Source organism: Carya illinoinensis, chromosome 2 (assembly GCF_018687715.1).
Source record: "Carya illinoinensis cultivar Pawnee chromosome 2, C.illinoinensisPawnee_v1, whole genome shotgun sequence".
NCBI lineage: Eukaryota > Viridiplantae > Streptophyta > Magnoliopsida > Fagales > Juglandaceae > Carya > Carya illinoinensis.
In genome coordinates, this window is record NC_056753.1 from 33,057,677 (window position 1) to 33,078,770 (window position 21,094).

Here is a 21,094-nt window from a genome sequence, read left to right on the forward strand (position 1 = left end):
TCTCTACATCACATATGTTTTTTTTCCCCTCTTACTAAATATGTGTTGTATAGGTAATAAGTAAAAAAATTCATTTAATTTAACAAAAATAAATAAATAAAATATAATGTGTAGTAATGTAAAGATGATGAATAGAATGTCTCTTTAACTAAGGTGGTCATGATATGGGATTTTAGGCTAAGATTTATCACCCGCCTTGGCTTTGTCGCAAAGCAACTTGGGCAGTTGGAATTTGGAAGCGTAATTAATTATAGGTGGGTAGAGCTACGAGCACACCATTCACATGTATCAGTTAAATGGTAAAATAAAATTTATTTTATACTATTTAAATTTTAAAATTTATTTTTTAAATTTTATTATATTATATAAATATTTTATTATGTATATTTTATACACCTACTTGATAATAGAATTTTTCTTTTAAAAATTAGATCAATCGAGGTCGAAAATGGAGATTTAGATCCCTAGCTTACAATTATACAATCCAAATTTCACAGGCGTATATGATTAATGGTCGATCAAGTAGCTAAAATTTATTTATTTATTTTTATTTACCTTTTTGCAATGTTATTTTTGTTCTGGAGTGTTTGTTTGAGAATCCCACCCCCTCCTCATGTATCTTCTTTTCTATCTTTTTAATGAAGTCTACTCACTTGCTTACAGAGAGAGAGAAATAAAAAATAAAAAAAGGTAGCGCGCCCAACCGAGGGACTAATTTTAGGGTACAGTACTTATCCTAATTAAGTAGTTAATTGTAAAAGATCTTAATTATTCTTAAAAAAGTTTTAAGACGTAGGATTATTGATCATATTTAAGACATTTCCATGACTTCAATGGCCGATCATGATGATGATTAATGATATGCATGTGGTAGGTTTCCATATACATGTTTTTCATAGCTGGACTTGTCCATATCCGTGACTGTTATCCATATCATGAAGAGAGGGACCAAAAAGAGAGGGAAGTACTTAATTCCCTACGTACCCTACAACAGTTTATTAATTGGCTATCCCACTCTTTCCAATAGCGAAGGGTAGCCAAAGGTCCTTCCTACTAACTACCATGATAAATAAGAGAGAGAGAGAGAGAGAGAGAGAGAGAGAGAGAGGCTTTAATTATTTCCAGACTAGCTAGGACAAATTAAGCCCTTCAACCAAGCTTAAAGCTGAAGTACCCTTTTATCATGATCTCCTGCCTATAAAAGTTAATGGCAAAGGCTCTTTGTTTGTGTTGCTGATCATATATTCTACTAGACAACAAAGAGATCTAGAAGATCAAGGAAAAATGCAAGGTGTTCCACCACCACAAAACATGTCATATTATGATCATGTCCAGAAACGCCGCGAGGAGAAAGGATGTCTCTATGCTTGGTTTGTATATCTATTCAAATCTCCTCTTCGGCCCTTCTCTTCTTCTTGTTCCATTAATTTTTTTTTTTACCTTATTATCGAATAGAACTAATTATTCCGATCATATAGTGATCATGATATTCATGTATGTTTTGATACAGTTTGTTTGCGTTTTGTTGCTGCTTTTGCTGCAACGAGCTATGCGAGTGCTGTTTGGAGGGTATCTGCTGTTGTTGCTCCTAGATGATTATTAGCTCACGCAAAACATGTTCTAGTTCATTGATCATGATCGAGTGGATGTGGGAGTCAGTTTAATTTTATCCTGCCAATAAACTGTATATTAAAATTATGTTATTGCTACAAAGTATCGTTTTCTTTTATGGTACGTACGTAATTGAATGAAATATCATTCAACTATCTATATATTGTGTGTGTGTATAGGAGGTGTCTTGTACTTATTTTTAAGGGCTTGTTAAGACCATGTAAGTTGTATTCGTTGAAGGAAACTGTGTGCTCATGCTCTTGTTGTAGCAGAAAGTGAAGAGGAAAGGGCAAGGTTTGAGGGTGTGTAATTTGCACATCCATTTATATGAAATTGATCTCTTCCTCCCACTTTTGACTTGGGAATCTTCTCAATCCATGAAAATCAGAGATTTTCTTTTTCTCGAGCTTGTAATAATCATTTTACTTGAGCATCGATCTCAGCTTAATTTATCCACTTTCGTCTTGGAATGATTTTTTCTCACCTTGTATAAGAGTAAGGATCGGCAGCGGCTGTCGTACGCAGGATTGAATTAATATGGCAGTTTAAATCCATGGTTAACAAGAAGTAATTACTCCTAGTTGTTAGTTCTTCCTCAAGCCATGGTAGTCTTCTGCAGAACCTACATCCACTTGCGCGCATGTACTTAAGGAACCTTATTTGTGAAGTCTCAAAATATCAGTTACTAATAATCGTTTGCTGCCAATGTGCATCATCATATCTTCCCCAGCAAAACCCAGAAAGATGAGCTGTGCCAAAGAAAAAATCTTGATTTTATCTGAAGGGATCCCTACAACTAACAAGTACATAGTATTTTCTAATGTCAAATTCCCGTGAAATTACATATTCAAGAAACCAAGATTGGGCTTCACTAAAACCTTCGATCTAGCTAGATACCTAGAATGGGATTCCTTCCTTCATCAATTTCGATGACAAGGAGATGCTTTGGATTTGAACCGCTTGGTCCTTCAGCGTAGAGGGTGGGAAGGTAAGCCTTGTATGCTGGCAGGTACCGTGAAACAAAATCGTTCACCTGCAAAACACCCCTCAAGAATAGTTTTGTTTCAGATATTAATTAAAACCTACTGCAAGTAAAGAAGAAATTTAAAATTTTTGGAATAGTTCATTTATCAGCATACCTCCTCATCCGACATCCCAGGTTTGCCCGCCTCTCTCATGGCAATCTCTGCCTGCAAATTCCCCAGAACAGTCTGTAAACATGTAGTTCTACAACATCGGAAAGCCTCATAAAACAAGTAGAATTTATGTTAGACATGATTTGACCTGCAAACGCCACTGGTAGACACAACTCGGGTCCTTAATCTTGATGACTATCCAGGCTTTTATGAACTTGTCCCATGCATCATAATATGCTTCAAGATTTTTATTTACCCTCTCTAGCTGCAAAATCAAACATAAATTTGAGCTACGAAACTCCTATCTGAACAACATGTCAGAGCATGCATCTAACCTGGGGATCAACTGCTTTGACAACTTCCGCAGGAAGGGGTTTAAAACCAAGCATCCAGCCTTCGAACAGAATAGCCTAAATGACCATCCAAAACACATGTATCACAGGTTACATAATACTTGCAACCAAGACAAGACAAGGAAAATGCCTACTGTAACTATCTAATCTCCTCAGATACATGTTACCGAGATCCAATTTCACACCCAAGCCACATATTTGAGCCGTCTACTCTTACCTCAAGTGGCCCTTCAATCTCTGGCCATGTTGAAGGAGAAGCCCTGTCACCCCTCCCATTATATGCAGACTGGATGTGAAAACAAGTCAAAACAAGCTACTTCAAAAGCTAAAAGTCGATGGAGAAACAAGTGAAATTGAACATATTGCATGCTTACTTTATCATATCGAGGAAGTTTCATCTTCATACCTGGATTCTTTAGACAGAAATAAATTAGTAAGTGCACGAGCATCAATTAGAAGAAGATGTGAAGGACAATCACCTTCTTTAGTCAAATTGTCAAGAGCTGTGAGCGTTTCAACAGAGAATGGAAGATCATGGCTCCCAGCATTCCCACGAAACTATGAACATAAAAAATTGGTGGGAAAAAATAGTATTAAGACAAATAATTCATACTTGATGAGTCACAAAAAGCTATTTACTCTGCTACGTCAAGTAGTACCAAATTAGGTTGATTGCTACCTCTAATAGTGCATTTCCTGGATTTTCTTCTCTCAGTTTAGCCTACCATCAATACAGGATCGCATCAGAAGAGGACAACACAAATAATAAGAATCAAGTGCCCGAAAATCGTTTAGGTAACACCTGACCCTCTGCCGTCAAATAGAAGTCATCAATGGATATAGTGGCAGACTTCCTGAAATTTGGAAATGTACGTCAAGAATCTTATTTGTCTATCCTTCGGAGAACTAGACAAATCAACTGTTCAATAAATAAATTGAAAGCAACACAACCTACCTGCCAGTAACTTGGAAAAGATAATCAAGAGCAAAGACAAGTGTAGTCTTCCCACAACCTTGTGGTGCACTAAAACCAATCTGCACCACAGACAACACTGGCACATGAAGTGAGTGACAACTAGCAATGATAGCAGTGACCATGCCAAAACATTATTATATTGAGTAGCTCACATACAGCTTGGAGCTTTTTTGCAAAGATGCCATTGGACGACCCAATAAAGCTATTAAATTATAGTGAGAAGAAAAACTAAATATATATTTCCAAAGTTAACATATACCACTAAAGGAGGTATATCGTCTCCATCTTTGAACATGGATCTATGCTGAGAAATCTGATCTTCACACCATAAAAACACTGGTATATAGTAGTGATAAAACCTTGCTTTCTGAGGAACTGTAAGGTACAATTCGTTGAGCTTAAACAATCGACAAAGTTGCGTTCCATATGCTAACCACTTGTCAATGGACTCGGATACCTTTTCAGGGGTGAGACCCATTTTCTCTATTAAAGGACCTGAGCATATGAATTCAAAAAGATCCTGCACAGAGGAAACAGTGGCAGGTTTTGTGGGAAAAACTGAATACAATTCGCCTTGCCTGCAATCATTGCTAGCTGCAGTGTTGTGACATGTGGAATTGTTTTGCATCCATGAACATCCTCCACTGCCTGTAGAAAAAGAATCCACGGATATGGAGAAGACTAAAATACCACATTGGTGCGCAGTACATAGCACTAGAAACACAGTTGCAGGGTTTGACTCTTCCAATCTTGACGACACTGACCAAAACACTAATGTAACAAGTCGGCCATGCTTAGAGTCCATTTCATTAAATTGCAAGTTATTTTTCCAAATATAAAACTCAATCTGAGCATTACAATCTGACTATTCTAAACAGAGATACAACAAAAGATTTGCCTACATCTAATACGATCCCTAATGTGCAAATTTTGTTCTTTCGATTTCCCATGATTCGAATTAATGGCCATGAAAAGTCCAAATAATGGACAATCGGTGATGAAAAAACGAATCCAACATGACAACATTGCCAACTGAAGGAGGAAGGACTAGTTACCATACCAAGATGCAACAACAAAGAAAGCGGGAAGACTAGTTTTTTTCTAATGCGAATTTATCAAGCATCCTAAAAGTGGTGAAACCCAGAATTCTTGGGTCTCAAAAATCCATGTGCCGTACAGATAATATAGAATTTATAATAAAAAACACAGAATTAAAAACAGCCAGGTTCAAGTTCTTTCAACAACTAACCTTATTAAAACAGAAAAGTTTCAGAGTACATAATACAATTATTTTTTATTCCCCAATTCTTTTCTTTTCTTTCCTCCATTCTCTTGGCAACTAATCAGAAGGCGAAAACTTTTGAAGAAGAGAATGTAGAAAATGCAGAGAAACCGAAAAATTAAATTGAAAATATTATCTTTTGTATCAAGAGAAATTACCTGACTTTGAGAAATGGGTCGGTATCGAGTAAAGCCTAGAAGCTCTGTCGTTTGATTTTCTCAGAAATAAAGAATGTAATTTACAACTACTGACGTTGAAACGATTGTGATGATTGAAATCATAGGGACCAAGCGAAGAAGCTGTTGGCGAGCACGGGCGAGTGAAGATATTTAGAGCCGCCATGCTCATCTCTCTCGCTCTATCTCTATCTCTATCTCGGTTTTTGTGTTTGCAGGCTACACGAGAGATAAGCGAACTGTGGAAGATCTTGTCCTGTGAATGTAGGGGTGGAAATCGAATTAACGGATCTTCTTAAGGTATCTATATTATATTATATAATTTAATTTTAATTTAATTGATTAAATTTATCGTATTAAAATTTTAAATCTTAATATAATCTATTAATATAATGAATCGTGTCGTGTCAATCCGTTTTGATTTATTAGTGAATATTATAAAATAAGTTAACATGATACAATACAACTTGTTTCAAACTGTTTATATAAATGAGTTGAATAAGTCTGAAATTAATCAATTTAACCTAATTAAATTTAGTATAATTTTATATAAATTTTAAAATCACAATATTTATAAAAATTATAAATCTAACTACAAGTCTAAAATTACAATCCAAACAATAAAAATATTGAAATTGAAATTCTAATAATTTTACTTTTAAGTATAAGAGTATAATTATAATTTTAACTTTCTTAACGTACCATAACGGGTTGACACGTTATCAATCTGTTAAGCAATCGTGTCTTAACGGGTTAATCTATTTTGATCCGAACTCGTTAAGATTAAATCTTGACTCGTTATTATTGTGTCGTGTTCATATTAAATTAACAGATCGTGTAAAATATTATCATCCCTATATAAATATCAGTGATTCGTGATACTAAATATCATAACGATAGTTAAAAATAAAAATATATATATATCATAACGATAGTTTGAAAAAACTATATTAAAATATAATAAAAACATATATTAAGCTCTTGTGCATTTGTTTCATATTAATTATTGTTTTTAAAATCGTACCGTACCGGCTGGTTCGGTCGGTATGTTCCGTACCAGCCACCGGACTGGTATAGAAATTCTATATATTTCATACCGGTTCAAATATCGGCCATACCGGCCAATATTTTGGCCTGTATCGGCCGGTATTTCAGTCTCGATTTTTTTTTTCATTTTGTTAAACTACAAATTTATTTTTTGACCTCCAATTTAGACCAAACTATTTATAATTTATATATATATATGTATTTATGTATAATTTATTTATATATAAACTATTATTTTAGAATATAATTAATATATATATTTATATATATAATTTATTTATATATCGACCATCCCGAAACGGTACCGATACTGAAATATTTCATTTTAGTATTTTAACCAGTACGACATCCGGTACGGTATTCAAAATATTAATATTAATACCTCTATATATTCGGATAGATCTCAAAACTCAAATAAAAAGTTAAAAACTCTGAGAGATCCTGTTATTTAAAATAAATATTTTTTCCAACTTTATTTTTATTCCACATATCTATTATCATTTATTTTATTTTACTTTAAAAAAAGAAAGAAAATTATATTGTTTTTAAATAATAAATAGTATTTACAATTATAAAGTACATACATATTACGTAATCTTTGAAAAAAAATAATAAGTAAATACGAAATTACTTGAAAAAAAAAATTATTTTTTAATAATAAATTTTATTCCTTTTTAAAAGAATTATACGATAATTACGCACCATACCACTATATTTAACATTAGCATCATGTCGGCTCCATCCACAACTCAAGTTTTTTCCCATCCAATTTTCCTTTTCGTCTATGTATTTGACATCACTAAGCTCGGGAATTCTCATCATTAATGAATGAGACGCTATCTTTCATACCACAATTTTTCTTTGAACTATTTATTTATTTTTATTTTTTAAAAATAAACACACTTGGACACAGAAACTTGTGGATAGCAGAAATAATATGATTGGTTACGTCACTTTTTTTAATATAAAATAAATATTTTGGTCAATCACATCAGTTGAATGCACAAAAAGTATGAAAAAGTGAATCAGATAAATATGTTCCAATAATGCAAAGATAGTGAGAGAAATCATTTCAAATGAAGAGTAAAAAGAGAAACTGGAAGATCATTACAAATAAAATTGGCTGATTGAATTGAGGATTTGGCTTCGGCTAGTTCCTGTCTTGCAGACTTTACAATGTAACAAATCAACTCTGGTTACAGCTAATGACGTGCTATTTAAACTGAACAATGTGTCACCGTATTACACTTGATCTCATATTTATGGGCCAAACATCCCTGGTTCTTTGATTAAAAGCTAACAAAACAGCTTCTAAAGAAACCTTCCCAAGGCCACACAAACTATAAACAAAGATCTTAAAAATGGTTAGGAATTATATGAATGGATTTGAAAGAGGAATAAGATTAGACATGACGTAGAACACTGAAGTAAAATGACACATCCAGAAGACACTTCCGTCTGGAAAGTATAAGCATCTGTTAGCAGTCCCTTTTCTGTAAAGGTCCAGCAGCCATTTTATCTTCAGAATAGTGTTTCATGCAGTTTTGGGGAAGACAGAGCAGCTACAGATTTAAACTGCTACAACAACATCAGAGAACTTGAGAACTTCTAGAAGTATGTGTTTAAAGCTAATTCTTCAACATAGTCAATGATACTCATGTAAAAATGGCAAGTCCAAAGGAACTATTTTATAAAGCAAGCATGAGTTCTTCTGTGTATTTTGTCATATTTCTTACCTTCTGTTGCCTGTATTTCATGCGTATAGCACTCAGAGGACAACAGTCAGTGTTCAACTGTAAATCTTGCATGGCAAGAACTGTGTACTTCAAATCTGATGCTTTGTAAGAGGTATAGTGTTCTAGAGTTGGATTCTGCAAGATGCATGAACGAATTCATAATCAGGAGCTAATCTACAACACAGAAAGTATACAAACAAATAAAGGAGAAAATGCAAACCCATGGGTGACTTGATTGATCTAATGTCCATCTCGCAAGAAATACAGCTGATGCAGCTATCATAGATGGAAGGAAATCCAAGAAGCCATTGTCAATTAACGTGAGCTCAGCTAAATAGTTGGCCAAGTACTCCATCTCAAGACTAGGGGTCTGCAAGCTTTTTTCCAATTAGACATGTAAAAAGTATTCTGAATGTTCCAGTCAAAAGTGTGTAGCATTTTCCCGATCCAAGACCAGGAATGGCATAGATAATTATGTTACCTTATAAGAAGCCAGTGCTGCTCGAAGAGATCTCCTGAAAAACAAACTCAGAAATGCATTAGGGATTTGAAAATATATACTGCAACGATAAGCAATATATTTGTCAATGTTGGATAAGCTGACGTACCTGAGAAAAGTTTTGGTAGTGGGTGCAAATACTTGAAAGCCAAAATACTTCAACACTCGAATCTCCAGTTCCAATACCTGCCATTGCTCTATTCAGGAATGCAACAAAAAGGATTTTGGCAAGTGAAGGATAGAATCCTGAAGAATATAACTTAAAAGTCTTGAATCTTGATACAGGTTTTCAGCGTGCTAAAATTCAGAATTGTTTTCCCTATTTCTCCCCCTCATTTTTTTTTTCTTCTTTTCTTCAAATTGGCTTTCTCTACGCAGCCATTGCAGCATCTTAGCATTATAAGAGGAATTGTCTTCAAAAAGATAGATTAGAAAATAAGTTACATATGGGGGAAATAATCCAGTGGGAGGAAGAAAAACTAAGCGAACACTGACATCATTTTGTTGGGACCTAATTCTGACAGCGATTCAATAAACTGAGGTCTAGGATTTTATGAGTAAAGCATTCTATGTGCCAACAAGAAGAACTGGGGCATACCTCCTTTCTTGTGTATGTATTGTCGGTGATGAGGCAGAACTCTTCCACATGGGGTGCACAAATTTCCTCATACTTCCTTTAAACCACAAAGTGGAGAACCGCATTCAGTAGATACTATGAACTGAAAATGTCATTTTGATAAACTGGAACTTGAATCTTTAAAATCACTGAAAAGGAATAGTGGGTGACACTATGATCATGTAAAATAAATGGGGCTCTTCTAGTAAGCAAAACATGCTGGACAATAAATCTTTAGAAAAGTTCTTAATTTTATAAACTAAACTTTCCACATCCAGATATCTTGTAAATAAACATCATTAAACTATTTGCATCCACCCACTGCAGAAAATTTTCCTGTCTGCGCAGTCAAAACATAAAGGACCACAAAATGGATGAAAAACTTCAGCCTGTACATAATAATACCAGATTGACAAGAAAATATCCATCAAAGGACGAAAAAGAAGTTTAGAATCCTACTAGAATTTAAGGTTCTAGTCTAGAATTTTGACTACGGGTAGTGAGGCAGTTAACTCTGCTACAAAGAAAGGAGCTTACGAGGAGATTAGCATGCAAGTGATCCCCAGAAGTTGAAGTCTCTGTCTTTCTATGTAATTTTGAGTCAGAAATGAGTCGATGAGATGAACTGTGAGATAGAGTGTATCTGGCACCAAGTTGTATTCTTCAGCTACCTGAAACCAAGAGTTTTTTTTTTTTTTTGTCAAGTAATAAATCTTTGTTGATAAGCACAAAAGGTACAACTCAAGTAGACTAAAAACTATATATTACAAAAATAATACTGACAATGGCAAACATGAACTAGCAGCAGCAAGAGCAACAAACTGGATGTTATTTTTTGTTAGAAGCAACTCAATTCTGAGACAATCTCTGACACAACACAGCAATATGCAGTGAAGTCTCGACCACCTTTTCCATTCTACAATAATTATTTGATGGCAGTAACTAATATAAGCATAAAAAAATGTTCCGTCAAGTATTAATGTTGAGACATGTTAGAGGGCATAACTGTATTAAGTATACCCCATGAGGGTACAACTGTCAAGTGTAAGGTATATACTATATATATTGGAACAGTAACAAGATGGGATAATTTTGAAGCAAGAAAAAATCTGAGGTTAGAAGTTTTCAAACACAATAAGTGAAATATCACTTATACTACAATCTCCTAATTTTAGGAGGCAGATCAGAAAAGAGCTATATGGATGGATATATTTTGGCAAAGGGTAAACAGAAAATTACATTGAGATGGCCGACCGGTGTAATTATGCAACAATATGAGACAACTTTTTTTCAACTTGAAACAGTATAGAATCATTTGGGTCTGATGAAACAAGGTCAAGAATGCTCCAAGTAGTCATCAAAATATCAGTGGCATATGTCCTAGGGTTGTGCTCCTCTGTGCGTTTTAATAATAATAATTACTTATATATAGCATAAGGTTGCATCTTTCTAAATGAAACCACAGAGATGTAAAAGGCAACCTTAAAAAAATAGATCTATTGTAATGGTTGCAAATGCAGATATGGGGCTTGATAGTCATTTTTCAACAAAAGAAAAAAGAAAAGGTAAAACAAAATTTATCACTTGACAGATCATTTAGAATTTTAGGGGATGCTCTATGACCAAAAAAATAATAATTTTTTTTTTTTTCATATCTCTGCCATGTTGTGACCCATGAGTGCTAGCGACAGAGTGCACAGCAGCCTCAGTGAAAATTTGAGTAAACCAAAGAATAAACTGTAAATGCTCTTAATCTAGATTCATTACAAAAAAAATAAAAAAAATAAAAACCTCTATACTTGGGCTATGCCTGTTTATGTGGAATAAAATCCTCTTATTAACTATCAAAAAAAAAAAAAATCTAGATTCATTACAATCTATTTAAGCTTTTCACAAAGATTGCAATGCAGCCTGTCAACAACGATGAAATTCACATTTAAACTGATAAAGATGCATTTAAGATAGCCATGATGAAAATTGACCATAAAATATAAAGTACAGAGAAGAGGAGAGCCCTTTGATGACACGGTCTCCGCTTGTGTTTATGACATAAAAGTCATCATCAATAGCTTCACAAACTATAACCAAGTAATGTGTACTTAATAAGAGAATGTGTACTTAGACTACCTAAACAAGACAACTTGGATACTGGCACGATGCTTACCTCTACAAGCCAATCAACCAGAATCCCTCGCATGCTTTGAGTAATATCATGCTGTATTGTTTTCATGTAATTAGGACTTGGTCTCCGGGCAAGCTATCAAAACAAAGATAAGACCACAAGTAAACATCAGGTTTATTTTCAATGCTCTGAAAAACGACAAAAATGTGTCGAAATGCATACATTATATTTATTCTGAGCTGCATACCTAATTCTGATTTGAGTATGTAAACTTATTGCTCTAGGTTTTGCAAATTATGCATTTCCAACTATATCTTCTATGGGGTTAATTGCAGCTTTCCATCCTAAGTATGAGGCAATATGCAATGTCCACCCTAAATTATAAAGTTTTACCTCTACAATCCACAAACTAAATTGAGATTAATTTGCAATACTTCACAACAGTTTTTTTTTTTTTTGCAAGTAAAATGTAATGTTTCACCATAGTTTAGGATGGATATAACCAATATTCCACAGTTTAGGACAGATAGCTACAATAAACCCTTTTCTTTATATTCTCCCTTCTTTAGAGATAGTTGCTATCTAACCATATCAAATGAGTCCAAATCCAATCAATCCCATATACAACAATCGGCATGAATAAAAAAAAAGGAAAACTGAGGATTATTACAATAAAAAGATGTCTATAGCACAAACCTCAGCAACACGTAAATGGTTGTAAATCTCAGAAGCATAGACACTGCATGATTGAGGTTCCTTGTAGTCTGCATCAATGTCAAGAATCTCTGGATTGCTTGATACAATCATATCTCCCAAGGGGCCATCTTTGACTGAAGTAAATAAAAATGTTATTGTTTGCAACAGGCAGCCATATATGATAGAATAAAGCATAAATATTTCTTTTATCAAGCAATTCTTCAGCCCTGATAATGAAACTATACCCACCAAGTTTATTAACACATATTCAATAATCTTAGAGAAATCGAACCCACTGAAACATTAGATATCTATAGAACTTGAAATCTACATAGTTTGGCAAAGAACAAGCTTACAAGCGACTTTAATAGGTGGTCCTGGCAGAACTCAAAATATCACACTCAACAGAGTTTTTCTACTTAGTGATTTGACCATACTATGAAATTATGAATATAAAGATTAGATGATGGTAAGTCATTGCAAAGAAAAAGGGCTAAATATTAGGAGAAAAAAGGCTCATAAAGTTCTTTCCCACAAATCACGTTCACAACCACTTCGGCTCCTTCTAGTAGATTAGATCTTTTATTCGTTAATTACAGAGTTCTCCCTTGCAAGACCTTGGGACTTCAGAAGACCAGCTATAACCATTTAAATTTGATGAATTTAAGAACTTGAAAGTTGTACTAGTTTAAGCTCTTTCAGTTTTGATTTGAATTGTTCTAACTATATATACGGTGTGTTTATTTAGTCTGCTCTGTCATTGGTTGATTGGTTGTTACCATTTGCTAAGACCGCATTGCAGGTAGGAGTAAACAGACAGATATCAACATGGTGAAGCCAGCTCTGAGCTTAAGTATTAAGAGCTTACGTAGATGTGCCGTCCCCTTAATAACCACCACTGGATTATGGTTCCACATTGCAATTATTAATCGGTATAATGAATTTTGCTTAAACTTAATTGTTAGGGTGTTTTTCTTACTATACTAGCTGAGTTTGTTAACAGGTCTCACTTCAAAATGCATATACAGCAATTAAAAGGACTCCCACTGAGATGGATCTCTTTTTGCATTCTACCAGAATGGGAATGTAGTTACTACTTTTGTACATCTTTAAGGATTAATGTGAATAGAGGTAAGAATTGAAATAGACAACAAACCTTTCTTTGGAGAACTCTGAAGGTGAGAAGACACACAAGAACTCTGAAATTCAAGTTGATGATCATATAGGCGATGCTCTTTTATGATACTCAATTGCAGAGGTACACTTTCTTTCAAATCAATTGAACTTATAACTTCTTTTGATTTAGGTTCTACCTCCACCGGTTCTTGAAGAGTGTTTGTTTTCAAACCAGCTTGAAACTGTGGGCTTTCTAGAGCAACTGAAGGTGCCACTTTGCAAACCTTTATCTGACCTTTATTAGTAGATTTTCTGTTCTTAGCCTGAAATTCAGCGGTACAAAAGGAAACAAAACTCAGATTCTAGGGTAAATTAAAGCTTTCAGCAAAGATTAACCTCCCACTAAATCTTGCAACATATGCATTATTAAGGGACTAAAATGTATTGAGTGCCAGGGATAAAATTCAAAATCAAGAATCATCTTTTCTGGCTCAAACTATCTGACATTTACTGACATTCAAGCTGCCAGAGAACGAGGTCATGAACAAAATTGCGAGGAATATTGACCTGGATTTTAGTTGCATTTAAGCAGTTTCTATATGAGCCTGTGCAGCAATTATTGGTGATATCTTGAAACACAGCCCTCCTCTTGTGCTGAAGACATGCATCACCGGGAGCATGATTGTTGTTCTCATCCAAATCGGTACCTTTTGAATTTCCCCGCAAATTTCGCTTCTGAGTTTGTGGTATAGGAGCTTTCAGAGGAGGCAACTGTCCAGATGCACGGAAGGCAGCAGCTCTTGCACGTGTTAATGGAGCAGTAGGCTCACAGCTCTTAGCAGTAACCAGGTTTTCTTTCCTCATGTTTAGAACTTAGAAGTCTCGGGGAAGAACAGGACAAAGCATTAAATTGAATCCATATGAACATATCCTGCAAAAAATGACCAAATAAATGCAAAGAAACTTGTGAGCAAGCAGTGCAAGCAAAATGTATGTAGAAAAATAGCTTCAGAAACAAGAACATGTGTTCATCTTATCAATACTAGATTAGCATGTAGAGGATGTGTCATGGAAACAATCCTGAGAAGATGATATCAGGAGATTCCGAATGCAATTTCAATGAAGAACCATTTTTAGTCCTAACTCGTAGTAAGCAAATACATCAAAGTTTTTATCAAGTTCTTAATTGATGTTCCCTGCAGTCACATGATGTAATCTATACGTTGAATTGATACTGAAAGTTAGACATATTATATGAAACTTAATATCTATATGTTTATACACCTAATATTGGCTACTGAAAAGTATATTTTAAGTGCCATTAGAAGCCAATTTCTTGATTAAACTGAGCAGATCATCAGATTGCTGATGCTTCGTGGCAGCAGAGATCCACAGACAATATTAGATCTAATTACCTGGAAGACTTGTTACGGTAAAATAAATCATTGAAACTTTCTAAATCCTCGGGAAACCCACGAAGTTTTGTCGGTTCAACTCTACTCAACCATTGTCAGTGGTTTGAGTTGAATAGCGGAAATGAAAAATACAACCTCATCAAGAACAGCTTAAATCCTAGATAACTATAGTCAAGCGGAGGAATCGGTTCATCAGAAAAACATAGCATATAAAAATTCAGATCGTCAAACAGCATCACACATAATAAATACAAGATGATATATACAAGATAATCTCAATGGAAACCTTTTCCAATATTCACGCAAAATTGCAGAACGCGGAGAAACCAAGCCGTGAAAGATGCAAGAAAATCTTAGGCACAACCGCACAGGCATGGACTTATTGGCAAGAAACTATAAGCCTGATTTGGTTGTTCGGTCAATGTGCAAGAAAGAAAACGCAAAAAATGAACTATTGTATTTACAAACAAAACCCAGAACAAAAATACACGAAATTTGCATCACCTGAGATCCAAGAAACAATACCCAAAACAACATATGATAAAAGGATCGAAAATGGTTCAGCTTCTTTGCATTTACCCAAAAATAAAAAGAACTCTGATTTTTGAATCAACGTTGCTAAATTGGAATTTTCTGTTTCTTGGGTACCGAATATTTCAAAGAATTCCGAGCTTTAAAACTTTTAAATTCTATTCTTTTTCCACATTTTTCTCACCAAGCAAATCGAGCATCCACGCTCCAGAATTTCAAGAATCTGACATGCTACGACAAACCCACTTAACCCAAGTCGATCGCTTACCAAATACACAAATAAATCACCGAAAATCTGAAATTCCAAAAATCGCGAACAAAAACCGCATACTTAGATTATATAAGAAAATTGACCTGAATCCATCTTCTAATCTCCTCCGGGAGAACAAAAATGATAGCTCCGAGAGAGAGAGAGAGAGAGAGAGAGAGAGAGAGAGAGAGAGAGGGGCAGTGTGAGTGAGCGGGATGGTCTTGGAGTTCAAATCCTCTGAGAAAAAAGAAGACCTTTCAATAATTATTATTAAATAATGTCTACGAGAAAAAGGACTTGACTCGTAGACAGAGCACGGTTCACCGAGTGAGTTGTTTTACGTTAAGATCGTACGTGAGATCTAGTAAGACTGGTCGTTTAGGTTTTGATTCACGATTTTGTCCCTAGTATTTTTTTTTTGTTTTTAGTTCGTATCTGGGATATGAAGGGTATATTGGCGATTAAAGTTTAAACGGCTAAGGTCCAATTTCCTGGAAAATAAGAACGAAGGTTTCGCACTTTCCTGCATGCATGCAGCCGGAGAGAGAGAGAGAGAGACGAATCTGTATATAAATCCATAAGAAAATGGGAATATTAATGATGTTCACTTGTCATCCATGCCATGGCACTACGGGAAAAAGAAACATAGCATCAACGTACAGTTCAAATTTAAATGAAACGTTGAGACTCGGTATTATATTTTTGGTTCTTATGAGATAGAGTTCTTCTGTATGCAAGCAAACTGTGGACAAAAATGCGGACCATCAATGACGTGGCAAGTAAATAAAATTAAAAAAAAAAAAGGCGGGATGTGTGGGGGGGGGAAATGAAATATACGAAGAAGAAGAAAGGAGTCTGCCATTTTCATCTCTCCCTTATGTCTCCCCACCATGGCGCCGCTCCTTCATTTAATCCACGTCAGAATGGTGCACAATTCGGTCTGCATCACCCCTGCAAGAAGACTTTTCTTATGAGATGAGTTATAGCCATAAGGGAGGAATATTTAGAAGTTGAAGATGAGCTAATGACAGGCATGTAGACGTGTTTTGAGCACACCTAGGCCTATTATTTAACAAGAGAAAAAGTCTAAAAGCAGCAACTGTCTGGGAAGCAGCCGGATCACATATGATGTGATTTAAGTGAAATGATTAAAATTTCCATGTAACAAAATTCATGTTACGCACATTTCCTCTCATTTCATCTATTTCAAATTCTTTGTACTTCTTTTCTCCTCCCTCGTCACCCAAGCCCATCCCCCCCCTCCCCCGTGTCGTCCATCCTTTGTGGGATCTAAAAGGGGTGGTCATGAGGAGGCTACGGTGGAGCTGGTGGTGTCATCAGCTGTCGAGGTGGTCGTACAGTGATTCGGTGGTGCAAATCTCTGGCCATGAGGGAGAGAGGACCCGTGAGGGTGAGGGCATGTGTAACAACCCGTTAGAAATTCAATTGTGAAATTTCTATTAACTTTAGGAACCTCGTGAAAACCCCATAAGTTTTCACGAATCCATTAATCGTATAGGTTTTTGTCTAATTACATAGTTAGTGTTATTATTTACTATGGTATCAGAAGTGTGTTTTTGATTATTGGAGATAGTTAGAAGTGTCAAAATGTATTATGGTTTGTGTCATTAGACTCAGAGGACTATTTAAAATCTTATGGCGCAATAACATTTTTTCATATTTTCGGACAAAACGTCTGTTCAAAACTGTAGATATTATTAGATAAAAAGAAATATCTTGAGGTAATTTTCATGAATATTATTGGGTAAAAATATTTTGAGTTGATTTTTATAGATATTATTAGATAAAAATATCTTAAGTTGATTTTTTGTAGATACTATTGGATAGAATATTATGAGATAATCTTTTATAAATATTTTGGGTAGGAGAAAACTACACTCAACTCTCAACTCCAGCCTCATCTCTTCCATATCTCATCCATAATTATCTCCAGCCACCTCTCCCCACGAAATTATCTTCATTTATACTTTCCATTGAAAGAATATCAAACACTCTCTCTCAGACAGTTTTTAGGAGGTCTTTTGCACACCCATTTCGAAGATTTTGTAAGTGTTTTATCATAAAGTCTCCTTCATATAAGTTGTTCCTTTTTTAGTCTAGTTTACATGGATATCTTATTTGCCCCATTTGAAGATCATTTGGTCAGTCAAATATTATGTAAACTATAGAAAGATCATTCTGGGAGATAAACTGGGGAATATGTTATAGTTTGGAGTTTTTGACCAAACTAATGGATAGATATTGGTCCGAAATTTTTATGGAGTATTGTTAACATGTATATGTGACTATTGGTTGAGGATTTCTGCATGATTAAAGGTTTTGATGAAATATTTTCTTAGATTTAGAAACTTAGAAACTGGAAGAAGAAAAACAGTTTCTGTTTTGAGAAAGTTTAACTCTTTGGTGGTCTAAACCTATTCCAATGACTTTGATAATTTTATTGGAGAATCCTAAACATCTTATATACATGTTATATTATTATTTTGAAGATATTTGGTGTTAGTTTCAAAGATATGAAATTTTATACAAAGAGATATTCAAATAAGTCAAAGTGTGGATATTCTTGGCTAAATTTATGTTTTGGTTAATTTCTAACCATGTGATCTTGAATTAGAAGCTTATATATGTTTTAGGACATCTTTTTAAACCATGTGATGGTTTGGTTTGAAGATCATAAATTTATAAGTCATAGATCAAGAGATTTATCAAAACTAGTTGAGGAAAAAGTTTCTGTTTTGGGACTAAGTGTAAAACCAAAAACTCCAAATGTTATTTTGTGATTTTGGTGACTTTAGTTTGATGATTTAAAGCATGGTTGATGTTAAGATGATATTATGAATATGTTAGAAGTAAGATTTGATTTTTGAAATTCTTGGAGATGTTTTGATTTAAGGTCAAAACTTGTGATTCAAGTGCTTGGATCTTTTTACAAAAAAAAGTTTGGTGTTAATTATTAGCTTTTTCTAAATAGATTTTTTAAGTATGGTTTTGAACTTAGGATTGGAAGATGTTTGTTGCAAAATTTTGGTTTAAGCATGGGTTTTGAAGTTAGAAGGAATTGCAACAAAAATCAAGGGAAATGGCCTATGGATGTTTCGGCCATAGTGTGTTCTTTATAGTTGTGTTTTGTTTTAAATTTTTCTGAGTTGATATTTAAGTTTAGGACAAAATTTACATGAGGAATGTAAATTTTGGAAACTTTTTGAGTTAGTATGCAAAATCCTTAAGTTATGGGTAAAACGGTCATTTTCCCACATGTAGAGAATAAAATGAAAATTTTACTCTTTAAGTTAGTATTTTCCATATTTCAAATTATTAGTGATTTAGTTATAACTTTTAGAATCACTAATTACAGTTCCTCGTGATCGCACTTGAAGTTTTATAAGAAACACGGAGATCGAGGTAAGTTAGCTTTTAACTTACTAGCAGTCTATTGTGTATGTGTGCTAAGTAAATGAACTACAGTGTATGTATGTGTGTTATCATATATGTCATGCCATGCCAAGTTATTACGTAATTGTCTATTATACAGAATTTATTATGTCATCAATTTTTATCTGTTACATAATATATTCTGTTATGTATTACTGTACATTACAAGTACGTCATGCTAAGTATGTCATCTATTACATGTATGTCAAGTCATGTAATATTCACTGTTGCAAGTATGTCATGTTAAATATGTTATCTATTATATGTTATGCAATGTTACGAAATATTTCTATCTCAAGTTGGTCATGTATTTCAAGTTATATTCAAATCACGTTATGTTATGTCAGGGCTCCAGTCCTTTCGTTTTCCAGTCACGTTTCATCTTGAGTACATTCAGTATGTGTAGAATACATGGGGCCACAACAACTGTGGAGTATGTATTTACACGTAGAATACATGGGGCCACAATAACTGTGAAGTATGTATTTTTCATGTTAAGTCAAGTTTGTGTAGAATACATGGGGCCACAACAACTGTGGAGTATGTATTTTTCATGTTAAGTCAAGTTTCAGATCAAGTTCATATCAAGTCAAATTCAGTTCATATTTCAATTTAAGTTATGTCAATTATGCTATGTTGTACGCCAAGTTATGCTTTAATTACTTATGAATTTTATTATGCATTTATGCTTTTACTGTCATGCATGCATCATTAGCTTGTGTGGAAGTTTTTTGTTAACTTACTGAGATTTGTAATCAAATCTCACTTTGGCAGTCCCAACTACCATTCCCCCCGAATGGTAGATCTTGTTACAGGACCTGAAGGAGAATCAGGAGCTGATCAACTAGACACAGTTGACTAAGCGATAGTGCGACGTCAATGTTAATATAGTAGTTAACGTAAATTACTACTTGTACAATGGAGTTGCATCTTTAATATTTTTTGGATCATAACCATTTTGAACTAGTGTTGTGATCTACTCAATGGGTCTTTATGTATGAAGTATGTTTTAAACATTTGGGATATTTTCAATTTGGTGCATAGTATTGCTAAAGAAAAAAATTATCCGCTGCGAATATTGCATAATGTTAGATGCATGTTAGGAACATTGCATCTTATATGTCATGAACGGGGGCAGGTAACCTTGTATTGCATGTCTCGACGCTTCAAATGTCCGTCCAATCCCAAACAGAATTTGGGGGCGTCACAGGGTGGTATCAGAGCAATACGTCTCTGGGTAGTAAATCCACATGTCCTTAGGAAATGCACCAAACATTAGGCTTGAAATTTTAGTCGTCAGTAGGCTTGAATTTCTTAAGGTATGAAAGGTAGTATGTGATTTTTATACATATACTCGTATGTTTTAAGAAGGGACACATGACTCGTGATAGAATACCTCGGAATCCTAAGGGAGATAACAATCAAGAGGATCAGAATTTCCCGATGGATGAAGAATTAGTTGAGGTAAACATAGTTAACGTTGATCTGATTGCAATTGGTGGTAGTATTGCATTATTGTTATTTTGGAGTAGGTCAAGTCATTGGGATTGGTAAATTGTATATTGTTTGATTCAAACGAGTCATTGTTTCTATTAATTGTGGTGCTTGAGAATTCAGCTTGGAAGCTAAATTGTTACCCTAGTGGTAAGAGTAACAATTTTCATTAGAAGTATTATTATTCATACTAATGTAGATATAGAATACCTTTTAGTAATATGAGAAAGGATATGTAGGATTGATGAATGGTATTCCACATATTTGAAGAATTGTTTTGATTCTGAGAATACGATAGAAATTGTGTTTGGAAGAGTAATTTGATTAGGAGAAGTTTTAGCCTTAGTAGGATTCATTTATGATAATAGTATTACCACGCCGCCAGTAAATGATTTCTGACAAAGCATTATCTTTATGGATACATAAATCGATCTTCTTTTGAAGACTATTATATGAGGAGTAAAATCTTGGTCTTGAGGATTTATGTGAACATTAGAAACAAATCATTTAGAGTTAGAATAATTGATAACTCATGATGGATAGAAGAGTTATGACAATCATAAGAGAGAAAGTCTCAAGTTTAAG

At 34.3% G+C, this 21,094-nt stretch overlaps 2 protein-coding genes and 1 long non-coding RNA gene across 4 annotated transcripts; 1 reads left to right on the forward strand and 2 right to left on the reverse strand.

The window, feature by feature from the left end:
• Positions 1-950: 950 nt before the first annotated feature.
• LOC122301081 lies at positions 951-1,961 on the forward strand. Its single transcript, XR_006240132.1, has 2 exons — positions 951-1,370; positions 1,511-1,961. It is a non-coding gene; the product is annotated as an uncharacterized LOC122301081 (long non-coding RNA).
• A 296-nt stretch (positions 1,962-2,257) lies between these two features.
• LOC122301079 (D-glycerate 3-kinase, chloroplastic) lies at positions 2,258-5,808 on the reverse strand. The gene is made up of 12 exons (XM_043112165.1): positions 5,517-5,808; positions 4,336-4,724; positions 4,056-4,135; positions 3,903-3,954; positions 3,780-3,821; positions 3,580-3,658; positions 3,475-3,506; positions 3,318-3,386; positions 3,083-3,157; positions 2,896-3,012; positions 2,751-2,801; positions 2,258-2,644 (listed from the first exon to the last, which is right to left on the reverse strand). Exons 1-12 carry the CDS (start codon positions 5,704-5,706, stop codon positions 2,501-2,503), a joined length of 1,320 nt encoding a protein of 439 aa, XP_042968099.1. The 5' UTR covers positions 5,707-5,808; the 3' UTR covers positions 2,258-2,500.
• A 1,880-nt stretch (positions 5,809-7,688) lies between these two features.
• Positions 7,689-15,829, reverse strand: LOC122301082 (cyclin-A2-4). 2 transcript variants are annotated; one of them, XM_043112168.1, is made up of 12 exons: positions 15,667-15,829; positions 13,934-14,297; positions 13,407-13,689; positions 12,251-12,384; positions 11,597-11,689; positions 9,970-10,103; positions 9,415-9,490; positions 8,926-9,002; positions 8,799-8,832; positions 8,538-8,687; positions 8,318-8,452; positions 7,689-8,156 (listed from the first exon to the last, which is right to left on the reverse strand). In XM_043112168.1, the coding sequence occupies exons 2-12, from the start codon at positions 14,228-14,230 to the stop codon at positions 8,103-8,105; spliced, it is 1,467 nt and encodes a 488-aa protein (XP_042968102.1). In that variant the 5' UTR covers positions 14,231-14,297; positions 15,667-15,829; the 3' UTR covers positions 7,689-8,102. The 2 variants fall into 2 exon arrangements, with proteins under 2 accessions (XP_042968102.1, XP_042968101.1); XM_043112167.1 differs by having other exon boundaries at positions 7,689-8,159.
• Positions 15,830-21,094: the final 5,265 nt, after the last annotated feature.

Coding starts and splice junctions, on each gene's coding strand:
- LOC122301079 (XM_043112165.1), bottom strand. CDS start 5,706: ATGAGCATGGCGGCTCTAAATATCTTCACTCGCCCGTGCTCGCCAACA. Junction 3,507..3,579: donor TGACAATTTGACTAAAGAAG/GTGATTGTCCTT, acceptor TAAAGAATCCAG/GTATGAAGATGAAACTTCCT. Junction 3,387..3,474: donor AACTTCCTCGATATGATAAA/GTAAGCATGCAA, acceptor TTTCACATCCAG/TCTGCATATAATGGGAGGGG.
- LOC122301082 (XM_043112167.1), bottom strand. CDS start 14,230: ATGAGGAAAGAAAACCTGGTTACTGCTAAGAGCTGTGAGCCTACTGCT. Junction 9,491..9,969: donor ACTTGCATGCTAATCTCCTC/GTAAGCTCCTTT, acceptor TGTGGTTTAAAG/GAAGTATGAGGAAATTTGTG. Junction 8,160..8,317: donor TGAAATACAGGCAACAGAAG/GTAAGAAATATG, acceptor ATGTTGTTGTAG/CAGTTTAAATCTGTAGCTGC.